At 43.2% G+C, this 15,527-nt stretch overlaps 1 protein-coding gene across 2 annotated transcripts in view; it reads right to left on the bottom strand.

The window, feature by feature from the left end:
- The window catches only part of LOC124133879 (ectopic P granules protein 5 homolog), an 84,633-nt gene that overhangs the window by 29,434 nt on the left and 39,672 nt on the right, over positions 1-15,527 (bottom strand). For both annotated transcript variants that reach the window (XM_048397006.1, XM_048397007.1), the window contains 10 exons: positions 15,024-15,164; positions 14,019-14,139; positions 10,702-10,796; positions 7,940-8,036; positions 6,952-7,185; positions 5,773-5,939; positions 3,715-3,945; positions 2,231-2,354; positions 1,274-1,418; positions 301-472 (listed from right to left, as the gene is read on the bottom strand). In XM_048397006.1, the coding sequence (XP_048252963.1) occupies positions 301-472; positions 1,274-1,418; positions 2,231-2,354; positions 3,715-3,945; positions 5,773-5,939; positions 6,952-7,185; positions 7,940-8,036; positions 10,702-10,796; positions 14,019-14,139; positions 15,024-15,164 (1,527 nt within the window). The remainder of the gene's footprint in view (positions 1-300; positions 473-1,273; positions 1,419-2,230; positions 2,355-3,714; positions 3,946-5,772; positions 5,940-6,951; positions 7,186-7,939; positions 8,037-10,701; positions 10,797-14,018; positions 14,140-15,023; positions 15,165-15,527) is intronic.

Genomic DNA, 15,527 nt, shown 5'->3' with positions numbered 1-15,527 from the left:
GTTAGTCGCCTCTTACGACAAGCGTACAAATGTGCTATTATTACTGTCATCTGAAAGAATATTCTTGCTTGTCTGTCAGCATTATTAACGCCATATCATGACAACCAGTAAACAGTTAGCATGGGATGCTGTGGACCTATGGAGGAGCCCAACAGGGTGATCTATGTTACCTTGTGTAGTCCCGGAGCGTGTTGAGATCAGCATCAAGGAGGTGTATGAGGGAGTGTTTCTCAACCAGTAAACAGTTAGCATGGGATGCTGTGGACCTATAGAGTAGCCCAACAGGGTGAACTATGTTACCTTGTGTAGTCCCGGAGCGTGTTGAGATCAGCATCAAGGAGGTGTATGAGGGAGTGTTTCTCCACCAAGATGGCTGTGCTGATGTCTGGCACCGGCGCCTTCAGGGTGCACAGTGGCGGGGGGGACACAGGGGGGTCGTAGTGACGGAGACGCACCAAGATCCGGTCTGCAGCTGTCAGGTACAGATGCACATTAAGGCATATGATGCTGGTGTGTACGACATTAACACAAGTGTTGCGCAGTGGAACTGAATATTTGAGCGTGGTTTACCTTAAATGAAAACTAATCTTAAATTTGTTTGACATACCTTTTTTGAATGAATCAAGGAACTAAACGTGATAACCTATTATAAAACTATGAAGATCTATAAGGAACTAAACGTGATTACCTGTTATTATGTGAAGGAAAGATGAATAAACCTCAAATGAAAGAAACTAAATGCTAATTCTAACAGTAACTCCTAAGGGAGTCTTAACACTGTCTAACGCCATGTCTAACGCCATGTCTAACACCATTGTTGTACAATGACATGGAATCAGCCAAGTTATCTCATATGACAAGTGGGGACCTATTCTAACCTGGAAAATCCTACCACTGGGAAATCATGAAATATGACTTTCTCTCAAACAGTACTGTATAGATAGTGGTTTTCTTCAGTCAACGGAACATCTATAATTTTACAAACTGTGGGCTTTTACCAGTTGGTCATGTAATCTAACGTTGACAGAGGAGACTTAAAGGGACACAACACAACCTGCTAAAGACTAATCCTGTCATCAAATGATGAAGGATCTTCTCCATGACTACTGCCTCCATCATCATCCTTACCGATTGCATGTACAAACTAGAAGATACAAATGGTATACAAAGCAGCTCTCTTTTTTATGACAACCTGTTTTTCGGCCTGTGGAAGACACATATTATATCCCAGCCACAGAATGTTTACCACTGTGTATGTTTCTAACTAACTAACCTTTGAGGGGATCCAGCTCTGGGTTGAGCATCGTGTTTCTCACATCATCGGAGGATGCGGAATTCACCAGTTTATTCCAGTCTTCGGCGGATTTCGCCAGCTGGTGCCGGACAGAATCCAGATCCACAAACTCCAGCCATGGCACCTGCAAAGATGTCACAGATAAGTCCCATACACTAGCTGCCTGAGCATTATCATACAGCCAGTAGACCTGTAGTCACATTCCATCTTCCCGAGGCAAGGGCCACTGACTATGAAAGTTCAGTTACCACCCTTGCCGAACAAAGCTGGAACAAAGGAGTTATATTATGGCTGTAGTACGAGTTTATGCAGTGTCCAATCAAAATCGCAAAGCCAAATTGACATCCGGTGCCATGCTGTTTTCTGTCGATTGCAGGATTTGCAAAGCTTGTGTACCGCCAACTCAGCATCAGATGTTTTCCAAATCTTTTCATGAGTTTCGTCAAGGTGCTGAAAAGCATTAATGCACTTCGCGACGTATGACCCGTTTTATTACAATATAGTTTTGATTATCGATCAGATAGTCTTGACTGGGCGCCGCCATTTTGTTTGAAGCAAATGCAAGTGATATGAGAGGTGGAATCTGACAGGTCAATAGGAGGTTCGTGGAAGGGACATAACTCGTAATCGTCACTGGTAGCGCTACAATCGTACACAGAAATTCTAGCCGAGTTCAGCAAGGGTGGAAACTGGATTTTTAAAGTCAGTTAACTCCCTTGCCTGGGGAAGATGTCATCATTCCTGTCAGTCATGAAAGTCAAAATGTATATATTTAATATTTAATTATTCCTCATAAATAATTGTTTAGTTATACACCAGAAATGAGCATACCACTTACCCAAAAGGGGAATCTGCACCTTCAGCTTGATGAGCAAAGGCTACCAAACCACGCCAAAAGCTCGAAGCCACAGGTTGAAAACTGGTGAAACGTCTTACCATTTGATTCTGAAAGACTTGCAGGAGGCGAGCTGAGTCGTACTGGGCCGGGAGGGATGGGAGGTAGAGGTTGGCGTCATGGAGACGAGGTTCATCAAGCCACAGGGCAAATGTGTTGTACATCCTGCAGAGAGACACACAGCATAGAACCACAACCAGTTTCATTCCCCCTCTACCTGACACAACCAACAAGCACCTACCACTCCTCTACCCGACACAACCAACAAGCACCTACCACTCCTCTACCTGACACAACCAACAAGCACCTACCACTCCTCTACCTGATACAACCAACAAGCACCTACCTGGCCAGTTTCATTCCCCCTCTACCTGACACAACACACAAGCACCTACCACTCCTCTACCTGACACAACCAACAAGCACCTACCACTCCTCTACCTGACACAACCAACAAGCACCTACCACTCCTCTACCTGACACAACCAACAAGCGCCTACCACTCCTCTACCTGACACAACCAACAAGCACCTACCACTCCTCTACCTGACACAACCAACAAGCACCTACCACTCCTCTACCTGATACAACCAGCAAGCACCTACCTGGCCAGCTTCACTCTCCCCTCTACCTGACATAACCAGCAAGCAACTACCTGGCCAGCTTCACTCTCCCCTCTACCTGACATAACCAGCAAGCAACTACCTGGCCAGCTTCACTCTCCCCTCTACCTGACACAACCAACAAGCACTTACCTGGCCAGCTTCACTCCCCCTCTACCTGACACAACCAACAAGCACCTGCCTGGCCAGCTTCACTCCCCTCTACCTGACACAACCAACAAGCACCTACCTGGCCGGCTTCACTCCCCTCTACCCGACACAACCAACAAGCACCCACCTGACCAGCTTCACTCCCCTCTACCTGACACAACCAACAAGCAGCCACCTGACCAGCTTAACTTCCCCCCTACCTGACAACCAACAAGCAGCCACCTGACCAGCTTCACTCCCCTCTACCTGACACAATCAACAAGCACGTGCTTGACACAATCAACAAGCACCTACCTGACACAACCAACAAGCACATACCTGGCCAGCTTCACTCCCACTCTACCTGACACAACCAACAAGCAGCCACCTGACCAGCTTCACTCCCCTCTACCTGACACAATCAACAAGCACGTGCTTGACACAATCAACAAGCACCTACCTGACACAACCAACAAGCACCTACCTGGCCAGCTTCACTCCCACTCTACCTGACACAACCAACAAGCACCTGCCTGGCCAGCTTCACTCCCCTCTACCTGACACAATCAACAAGCACCTGCTTGACACAATCAACAAGCACCTACCTGACACAACCAATGCACCTACCTGGCCAGCTTCACTCCCACTCTACCTGACACAACCAACAAGCACCTGCTTGACACAACCAACAAGCACCTACCTGGCCAGCTTCACTCCCACTCTACCTGACACAACCAACAAGCACCTGCTTGACACAACCAACAAGCACCTACCTGGCCAGCTTCTGGTGAAACTCCTTGGAACTGCTGTATCCCGGCTGTCTCTCCGGCGTCTCCTCGTCAGAGCCACTTGTGTCCTCTGTGTTGTTTCCCTTGTCCTTCTTGGTGTGTGAATACATATGGTAATCTGCAGCCTCACCCAGCCTCTTCTTCATCCTCTTCAACATGGAAGAGTAGCTCATGCTGTCAAAGAACCTCTCCCCTACACTGGCCCTCTGAGGTAGACTAACAGGGAGGAAAAGGATCCATTAACTTAACTGTATTTAACATAAACGTCCATGAATTCAAATGAATACCGTATTCGATGTCATAAGCGCCCACGGCGCTCTCAAAATTAGAAATAGGGGGCTCTTATTAGAATATTATTTTGGTGAAAAAAACAAGTTAAAGGATAAATTTCGTGGTTTATGCTGAAATGTTTATATACGATAGATATATTTTTCCAGAATTTAATTGCCCATAATTTAGGGTGCATATAACACACGAGTGCGTATTATACACCAATAAATAAGTCTTGTGTACATTGATCTATCGGAAGGGGTGCTAATTGGGATTGTTCACTAGCCAATATATTAGCAAATATCACCGTGGGCGCTTATTAGAGCGGGGCGCTTATTACGTCGAATACGGTACTTACTATATGACTGATACATTCTTGAAGAGCCCTGGAAACATGTTACAGAATGCTAAATTGAATATTGAGTCAAATATATTTAAGAACTAACTTCCAAACATTTTGCGTTTATGGAGGTATAAAAGTAAAAACCGATGTGCATACTTTGTAAATTCACAAACTGCTTATTTATTTATTAATAGAAAAACAACTGTAGACAACAAAATAAAATCAGTGGCATTGTTCAGTGTTATACTGCAACACAAGTCCCACCCATTTTATTATCAGCCAGTCAGGAAACAGCAGTCCGTTAATGGGGGTGGCCTACCATAAAGGGTGTGTATAAGGCAAGTTTTACCCCCAACACAAAGACATTACCGGGGGCACACAAATTATATAAATTAGCATCGATTTTGAAGGCTTGTACAGGGGGTTTGCCTCATATGTGGGGTTGCTTTATAGACAGCGATATATGGTAATTAGTGTTAAGTCTATGGAAAAACAAAACACAGAAAAAAGGGCAGGTTAGCCATCAACCTTGGAATCACTTGAAATTCATTTATTTTCATACAACCCTATTCATAGGGATCGCTATTAAGTAAGAGACTTCTTTCTATAGGCATTAAAACCTATTAAACCCATTAAAACAGGGACATTGTAATGTACCTGGCATATTATATAATATACCTGGGATTTTATATAATATGCCAGGGATTTTATAGGATATTCAAGTCATATTTGCTATAATATCTCAGGGAATTTATATAATGTCCTTGGTATTTTATTAATGTAACTTCCGTTCGGATTGTAACATGTAATGAAATGTAAAATCAAATGACAAATGTTTTCTTTATATTTCCGAGGATCGAACTCGCAACCTTCATATCTGTAGCCCAGTGAGTGTACCACGAGGCTACAGAGGTGTTGATAAGCCACACTGGTTTTTAGAATGTCCTTTTCAAGATCCATACGCCAGCAACAGATATTTTACACGCGTTTCCTAAGGTTCATGGAAAGTATGTTCGAAACATAAAAATGTTGATAAATGTTGTTTTAAGTTTCTTTTTTCGGTTTATAAGTATGGAAAAACACTTTCCCTCGGTTTTGGTAGACAGAGCATGCCCTGGGGGTCGGGAAAAACTGCGGGGGTTCGCCCCCTTGGTTTTTCCCTCTCCCCAGGGCATGCTCTGTCTACCAAAACCTCGTAAGCGAGTTTTCTCCAATACATAATGTTAAGTTTACACAACAACCAAGACTTTTACTAACAGTAATTCCAGGGTGAAAATTGTGTTTCAAGTTTCAATATTCCAAACTATTACATTGGTAAACAGGACATTCCTCCTGTCATAAAATGACAACACCTTTGCATTTCAGGTTTATGGAATCAAACTTGAAAGGATGGGACACCATGTCTCTATGGGGATGTTAATGTGACATACCTGGAATCGAACACCTGTCTGCCCAGGTAGAGCAGGAAGAACCTCTGCCACACGACAGGGAGGAACGGATGGGACACTGGAGTATCAAGAGCTTGCTGTGCCCAGCGGTAAATGTTGAGACGTGCAAAAACTGGAGCTTGTTCTAACTTCAGTTTGGGGACCACACGCTGGAAAGAAAGGCACTGACGCTTATAATTCGCAGCTTTTTTAAACTGTTCTCAAACAATATGAAACAGGAAAATCCAAACTAATCGAATACTTATGAATCTCTGTATGAATCATCATGATAATCAGCATGGACCCGGGTACACACAGGACTACCCGGACCCGTGGTTAGTCACGTGATATATAGTTTAATGACAAAAATTGTCTAGAACTCTATGGTTACACTACAAGTCACTAATGTTCGCATTTCTTTCTGACTATGCACCCATTCCTTCTGACTTTTCATATGGTTGAATAAAGATCTAACTTAAGTCAACTTCAGTGTATGCATGACCAGATCGTTTAATACATGTATCTTAATACGTTTTGCAACTGCTGTGGTAAAAACAATTACCAATCGAACATTTTGTATCTCTTCAGACCTATAGTGGGTACCCAGATAGGGTCAGGTAATAGAGGAGGGGGTACCTGGGTAGTAAATTTGGACTCGTCCCAGCCCTAGTTTAAGGTATGAAATGACAGCCTGTCTAAAACAAGCATATCAGTAAAAAACCTACAAACATAATACCTCTAGAATAGTTTCAAGAAAGTGAGAAAAAAAATAAAATAAATAAATTGATGACTGATGATTCAGGTGAGGTGAAATGGGGTTTAACGTCGCGTCCAAGATTATTGCACTTTTATAGCGACGTGCATGCACGTGTATGTGTGTGTGTGGCTGCTTGTACTCGTCCGGACTGATGCCGATTTATAGTGCTAGCTCACTGAGATACCATGCCGCAGTTTAACATGAATACACCACTCAGACACAGTATACTGACTCCGAGCTGACCAGTCCTTGTTTTAGCCCCTTAATGCCGAACGCCAGACAGGGTAACAACAAGTACCACCTTTTATCGTCTTTTGGTATGACGCGGCTGGGGATCGAACCCCGGACCTTCCGCTCTCCGGGCGGACGCTCTACCACAAGACTACGGAGGCGGTCACTGATGATTCAGAACATCCATATCGTACCCTGTGAGCTTGATCAGGAGACAGCTTGGTGTCCGCGTACATCTCCTGTACGAGAGACAGCCACATCTTCGTGTCCGCCTCATAGTCGGCCTCGACCACCAGGATCATGGAGGCCAGCCAGGTGAATTCTGGGAAGGAGTTCCGTTCCATCAGTGAAGGCAACGACACACCAGATGCAATCCAACTGACAACAGACGTCACCAAACCTTGGTTCTGGTCGCTTTTACGAATGTCCTGCAATAACAGAGAAATAATGTGTCATTATTTTGTTTGTTTTTTAACCCAGCACTCAGCAATATTTCAGGTATGTGACACCATCCGGTAAATATTCGAGTCGGGCCCAGACAATCCAGTGATTGATATCATGAGCAATGATCCACTCCTATGATGATACACAACCAACCAGGTCACCAGGCCTCACCACCAGTGAATGAGTGAGTTTGGTTAAACGCCACCTTAAACAGTATTCCAGTTATATTGCGGCGTGTCAGCTTAATGTGGGAGGAAAGCCCGAAGTGATGCAGGTCTCGGATGTTTACCAGTTCAGTGAAACCCACTTGCACGGGTATGGTGCTGACAAACCTAGAAACATAATCGGGGCAAACCTGGATTCGAACCCACAATCATAGGTTTCTGGCCCGCAACTCTGCACAGCGAATCGCGGCGCCTTAGACGACTGGGCCACCCATGCCCCCGCCTCACCACCAGATCAATCAAGTCTCCTCTGACAACCAGGTTTCAGGGGACAATAAAGAATAAATCTGTTGTAAAATAAGAAACAGAGATAAATAAACATATTTTTGAAACCATTCAAGACAAATGTTGATGGAAACATAATATTGATGTACAAAGAGCCAGGTAGCATCTAAACACAGATCTCTCCAGATAATCAAGTACCCATCCAAGAACTACCATGACATGGAGAGATGAGGCTTTACTTCACAACACACTTGTACACCGAGTGCTCATATTGCCAGTCATTTCTCACCTTAAACGCTTGTGTAAAAACCAGCTTCATTTCATCAATTGCACCCAGGACGGTGAATGCCCTCTCCACCAGAGAGTCCACCACGTAGCAGCAGTTCCTGAAACACATCCATTGTCAGTAAATGCCACACACAAACTTTAGTGACATTTGGTCAAAATAGAGTTCCATTCCTCCCCTTCACAGCCATACACCCAGCCTCAGTTAGTTAGTTTAGTCCAGGCAAAGAAAGTCATGTGTTCCATTCTTTCTGAGTTGATGAAATATATACCATATAAGTCGAGTCCAGTTTATCCGACATGGTTGATTGCATATTATTATGTCGGATTAACGAGAACGTCAGATAAACGAAATTAAGTAGTATCAAGAAAGCTGCTTTCTTAGTGGCTAGGGTCGACTTCCTTTTTGTAATTTCATAGGTCGGTCAAAAGTTCGTGAAAGGGATGACCTCAGTGGTAGCAAGAACTTGTATCTGATTTTAATGAGATTGACAAAATCTGAGCATGTGATTAATCCTGTTTTCTTTATTTAATTGTTTATTGTTAAGCAAGTTTATCTCTGCAGCCGTTGTAATATGCAGCTACCAGCTAACTCGTCTCGCATCAAAACACGGGTCTGTGTACTCGAGGCAGATAACCACAGAGTACGCTGATCACTGTCAGATTAACAAGACTGATTAATGAGTGATTTTGGTAATTCATTGCAAATTAGGTGTGTCGGATTCGGAGTGCGATACAGTCGGATTAACGGGTCTAAACAACACTGATTTAATCGGTTCCCATCATTAGTGTCGGATTAACAAGACTTGACTGGACATAGTTCACTAAATGTTCATGCTTGATCATGTTTATGTGAATCACATTTATTGTGTGAGGGGCAATTTCTAAAGTCCTTCCTCGACAGCAGTATAACATCTACACCCAAACATCACTGTAACAGCATATTAAAGATCCATAAATTGTCTCTATTTTGTCTGAATTACAACAGTTAATGAACACAGATACATTGCAAAATTTGTTGAAACAAAGTAGTAATAAAACACTTCCTGTCTTACACTTTCAATAATTTGGTTTAAGGAAGGTGAGGTGAAATGCGGTTAAACGTCGCGTTCAAGATTATTGCACTTATATAGCGACGTGCATGTACGTGTGTGTGTTTGTGTGGCTGCTTGTACTAGTCCGAACTGATGCCGATTTATAGTGCTAGCCCACTGAGATACCATGCTGCAGTTTAACATGAATACCCCACTCAGACACAGTATACTGACTCCGAGCTGACCAGTCCTTGTAGCCCCTTAATGCCGAGCGCCAGACAGGGTAACAACAGGGTACCATCTTTTAACGTCTTTTGGTATGACGCGGTTGGGGATCAAACCCCGGAACTTCCGCTCTCTGGGCGGACGCTCTACCACTAGACCACGGAGGTGGTCTTATGGTTTAAGGAAACAATTTACTCTGATGCATGCAGAAATCTTATCAACATGGAATCAAAAGTACATTCAGTTCATTTAGTTCATTTTGAAGGAACTTTAAATCAGTTACACTGAGTGAGCGATTATGGTTTGACGCCGCTTTTAGCAATATTCCAGCAATATCATGGCGGGGGACACCAGAAATGGGCTTAACACATTGTACCCATGTCATGAATCGAACCCGGGTCTACGGTGTGACGAGCGAACGCTTTAACCACTAGGCTACCCAACCGCCCCTATTCAGTTTCCGATATCACTATTAATTTATGTGGTAATAACAATTTTGGTACATTATAGCAGGGTAGTTAGTGTGGTATATCCCTGACCAGGAATCTGTTTGGAAAACACTTTGGGACAGACCACAGCTCTGTGTAGGAAGCAGCACGGAGATACAATTACAACAGCCATAAGCAATACCATCTTCCCAAGGCAAGAGAGTTAACTGACTTTAAAAGTCCAGTTTCCACCCTTGCCGAACTAGGCTGGAATTCCTGGGCTCGATCGTAGCGCCACCAGTGGTTATTACCAGTTATGTCCCTTCTAAGCCTCTCCTATGGACCAATCAGATTCCACCTCTCGTATCACTTGCATTTGCTTCACACAAAATGGTGGCGCCCAGTCAAAACGATCTGATCGATAATCAAGATCTATCTTGTAATAAATCGGGTCTTACATCGCGAAATGCATCAAATCACGTGAGCACCTTAATTAAAAACATGAAAAGATTTGGAAAATATCTGCTGACAACGAGTTGGCGGTGCACATGCTTTGCAAATCCTGCAATCAACCGAAATCTGCACGACAGTTTCCGAACCGGATTTCAATTTCGGTGCACGAATTTGAATTTGGTTAGTCCAGCCAAAATGTAACTCCATAATACCAGCCTAGTTCGGCAAGGGTGGAAACAGGACTTTTATAGTCAGTTAACTCTCTTGCCTCGGGAATATGAAGCCATACATATTCAAGTCCAGTAGCCATTGACAACATGGACAATGATCCATGCTATGGTCACAGTCAAGTACATCACAAATCATAACACTATATTTTATCATCTCTTCCGTCATGCATCAGGGAACGGTTGGGTAGCCTAGTGGTAAAAGCCTTAGTTTGTCATGTCCAAGACCCGGGTTCGATTGCCGAAATTGGTACAATGTGTGAAGCCCATTTCGGGTGTCCCCCGCAGTGATATTGCTGGAATATTGCTAAAAGCGGTATAAACCTCTCACTCATGTCACGTATGGGGAACTCGGGACATACTCTGCCACAGATTCCCCCCAGGAGTTATCCCCCCTACCTATCAGTTGACCATCGGGGAACTTTCATGAGTGCCTTGAGCCAGAATAGGATCACCAGTGTCATCTTCCCCGGCACAGCACTGCATATCTGGGACTGCAACGAAAAAAAGTGACATCTGTCGAACCAGCTCAAGACATTGATTCTACAAGAATCTCTTTACTCAGCGGTTACTGCTTTAACTAGGTAAAGTGACTCACTTGTCACAGCACACAACTAAAAGATCATCATTTTCAGTAAAACGTGTTAGCCCAGACACTGTTAATCCAGAAACCCTACCTTCTGGACAACTAGTGTTGAGAGACCTTACATATCTGTGCCTATAATTCGCCTATCTGGAAGATTGTTTATCGGACCGATTTCACTCAACAATGCTCAAAGCCTCAACATGTTCAAGCCAGATTATTTTTGCTAAAACACAATCTCATTAAAATCAGACCATAGTTCTCGCTACCGCTAAGCAAAGATCTGAAGACATCCCATTTAGGATCACGTCAGAACGACCTTTCATCCGACCAATCAGTGCGTCGCTTACCAGATTATGAAAGTGACAGTCGGAATGTGATTTCTAATCATGCAATGTCGAAAACTTTAACATGGAGTATTCCGAACGATAGTTATGGGTTTAACGACTGAATCCTTACAATCTAGACCATCTATTAGCCATTCCAGAATGTTTTTTGTTCAGGTTTCAAATTTGTAATCGAGAATTTGTCAAAATATGTTTGGAAGCGTAGTCGCCAATTTGAAATTTGTGCCGTAAAGCACGAGAAAGCTGCCTTCTGATTGGTCATTCCATTGGTGGGTCAAAGTTCGCGCAAGGTTGGTCTGACGTGACCCGTAATGGGATGTCCTCAGATCTTTGTTTAGCAATAGCAAGAACTAAGATCTGAATTTTAATGAGATTGGCTAAAACATCCCTGGCCATCCCCTAGAATATCAATGGCTGGCTCCTGGTATAGACATCCGTGACCTACCTGTATCATGTCAGTGAACTGTTTAGTGACATGACCTACCTGTATCATGTCTGTGAACTGTTTAGTGACATGACTTACCTGTATCATGTCTGTGAACTGTTTAGTGACATGACCTACCTGTATCATGTCTGTGAACTGTTTAGTGACATGACCTACCTGTATCATGTCGGTGAACTGTTTAGTGACATGACCTACCAGTATCATGTCTGTGAACTGTTTAGTGACATGACCTACCTGTATCATGTCAGTGAACTGTTTTTTTGACATGACCTACCTGTATCATGTCTGTGAACTGTTTAGTGACATGACCTACCTGTATCATGTCTGTGAACTGTTTAGTGACATGACCTACCAGTATCATGTCTGTGAACTGTTTAGTGACATGACCTACCTGTATCATGTCTGTGAACTGTTTAGTGACATGACCTACCTGTATCATGTCGGTGAACTGTTTAGTGACATGACCTACCTGTATCATGTCTGTGAACTGTTTAGTGGCATGACCTACCAGTATCATGTCGGTGAACTGTTTAGTGACATGACCTACCTGTATCATGTCTGTGAACTGTTTAGTGACATGACCTACCAGTATCATGTCTGTGAACTGTTTAGTGACATGACCTACCTGTATCATGTCGGTGAACTGTTTAGTGACATGACCTACCTGTATCATGTCTGTGAACTGTTTAGTGACATGACCTACCTGTATCATGTCTGTGAACTGTTTAGTGACGTGACCTACCTGTATCATGTCTGTGAACTGTTTAGTGACATGACCTACCAGTATCATGTCGGTGAACTGTTTAGTGACGTGACCTACCTGTATCATGTCTGTGAACTGTTTAGTGGCATGACCTACCAGTATCATGTCGGTGAACTGTTTAGTGGCATGACCTACCTGTATCATGTCGGTGAACTGTTTAGTGACATGACCTACCTGTATCATGTCGGTGAACTGTTTAGTGACATGACCTACCTGTATCATGTCTGTGAACTGTTTAGTGACGTGACCTACCTGTATCATGTCTGTGAACTGTTTAGTGACATGACCTACCAGTATCATGTCGGTGAACTGTTTAGTGACGTGACCTACCTGTATCATGTCTGTGAACTGTTTAGTGACATGACCTACCAGTATCATGTCGGTGAACTGTTTAGTGACATGACCTACCTGTATCATGTCTGTGAACTGTTTAGTGACATGACCTACCAGTATCATGTCGGTGAACTGTTTAGTGGCATGACCTACCAGTATCATGTCGGTGAACTGTTTATTGACATGACCTACCTGTATCATGTCGGTGAACTGTTTAGTGACGTGACCTACCTGTATCATGTCTGTGAACTGTTTAGTGACATGACCTACCTGTATCATGTCTGTGAACTGTTTAGTGACATGACCTACCTGTATCATGTCTGTGAACTGTTTAGTGACATGACCTACCTGTATCATGTCGGTGAACTGTTTAGTGACGTGACCTACCTGTATCATGTCTGTGAACTGTTTAGTGACATGACCTACCTGTATCATGTCTGTGAACTGTTTAGTGACATGACCTACCTGTATCATGTCTGTGAACTGTTTAGTGACATGACCTACTTGTATCATGTCGGTGAACTGTTTAGTGACATGACCTACCTGTATCATGTCTGTGAACTGTTTAGTGACATGATCTACCAGTATCATGTCTGTGAACTGTTTAGTGACATGACCTACCAGTATCATGTCTGTGAACTGTTTAGTGACATGATCTACCAGTATCATGTCTGTGAACTGTTTAGTGACATGACCTACCAGTATCATGTCTGTGAACTGTTTAGTGACATGACCTACCAGTATCATGTCGGTGAACTGTTTAGTGACATGACCTACCTGTATCATGTCTGTGAACTGTTTAGTGACATGACTTACCTGTATCATGTCTGTGAACTGTTTAGTGACATGACCTACCAGTATCATGTCTGTGAACTGTTTAGTGACATGACCTACCTGTATCATGTCTGTGAACTGTTTAGTGACATGACCTACCTGTATCATGTCTGTGAACTGTTTAGTGACATGACCTACCTGTATCATGTCGGTGAACTGTTTAGTGACATGACCTACCAGTATCATGTCTGTGAACTGTTTAGTGACGTGACCTACCTGTATCATGTCTGTGAACTGTTTAGTGACATGACCTACCTGTATCATGTCGGTGAACTGTTTAGTGACATGACCTACCAGTATCATGTCTGTGAACTGTTTAGTGACATGACCTACCAGTATCATGTCTGTGAACTGTTTAGTGACATGACCTACCAGTATCATGTCTGTGAACTGTTTAGTGACATGACCTACCTGTATCATGTCTGTGAACTGTTTAGTGACGGTTCCTGGGAACTGGGAACCCAAAACTGACTTGGCCATCTTAAAAAGTGATTCATCCGCGGCCAGAAGGGTTTGCTGAATCTTCAAGAACCTTAATTGAAGCAATAGCACCATAATCAGTACTAAGTACTCAATGAGACATTTTAGAAATTGTAGAATCTGAGATTGAAATCTGGCAAACTTTACCTCAGATTGTTTTTTGTTCAAGGCAGCAGTCAGAAATATTCCAGCCAGTAATATTTAAGACGGCCAGTAAATAATGCAAGCTGGGGCAGACAAACCAGTGGTTGACAAAGTCAAACGTCATTGGGGAATGATTACATGCGTCAACACGTCATTGTGTCTGACCAACTGATTTAATTTAGTCGTCTCTTTCAACAAATATTCCAGCAACATCATGGCTGGGGACACCATAAATGGGCTTAAGAAATGAACCCAGGCCTTTGGCGTGTCAAGCGAACGCTTTAACTACTAAGCCACCCCACCAACAAGTAATAGAGCGAAGGCATAGGATGTAGACATGTGGTATTACAACAGAAATCTAAACAAAATATCTACAAAATGAATGTTGGACGTTTGCAAAGAACTTAAAAAAATATAGGTAAAACAACTGGCCCATGACAAACTTCTATCCCTATTTATGAGTAAGTGAGTGATTGCGTTGGGTTAAAAGCTGCTTTTAACAGTATTACAGTTATATCACGGTGTGTCAGCTTAATGTGGGAGGAAAGCCAGAAGTGATGCAGGTCTCGGACGTTTACCACTTTGATGAAACCCATGAGCATGGTATGGTGCTGACAAATCTAGAAACATAATTGGGGCGAAATGGGAATCGAACCCACAATCATTGGTTTCTGGCATGTCCAAGGGAAACAACTCTGCACAGCGAATCGCAGCGCCTTAGATGACTGGGCCGCCCTTGGCGCCCCCCCTACTATATTTGAGATTATTCCAAGGATCCAGTCATCAGCTTACCCTTCACTCTGCAGGAAGTACATAGGGGAGTCGTAGAAGTAGGGCACGATGCAGCTGATGATGTGTATGACAGCGGAGAACTGGTTACATGTGGTCAGACTTATCAGGTAGTCCATACCCTCGGTCACAAAACTTGTAATGCTGAAACAAGTGAGAAACAGCCTCATATCAGAACATCATATGTTTGTTTGTTTGTTTGTTGTGTAACACCGCACTCAGCATTATTCCAGCTAATTGACAGCGGTCTGTAAATAATCGAGTCTGGACCAGACAATCCAGCGATTGACATTATGAGCATCGATCCACGCAATTGGGATACGATGACATGCATCAACCAAGTCAGTGAGTCTGACCATCCGATACCGTTAGTTGCCTCTTACGACAAGCATTGTCATGTATTCAATCATATTACTAACAAACCAATGGTTGATAGTGTGAACACGGATGCAAGGCATCTGGGTAGGATCATATTCTACTGTTGTTTGTCCCTATTGGTCAACAGCC

This window comes from Haliotis rufescens, unplaced genomic scaffold (assembly GCF_023055435.1).
Source record: "Haliotis rufescens isolate VD_foot unplaced genomic scaffold, xgHalRufe1.0.p SCAF_16, whole genome shotgun sequence".
Lineage (NCBI taxonomy): Eukaryota > Metazoa > Mollusca > Gastropoda > Lepetellida > Haliotidae > Haliotis > Haliotis rufescens.
The sequence above is the reverse complement of the archived record's forward strand: the minus strand, read 5'-3'. Positions and strand labels throughout refer to the sequence as shown.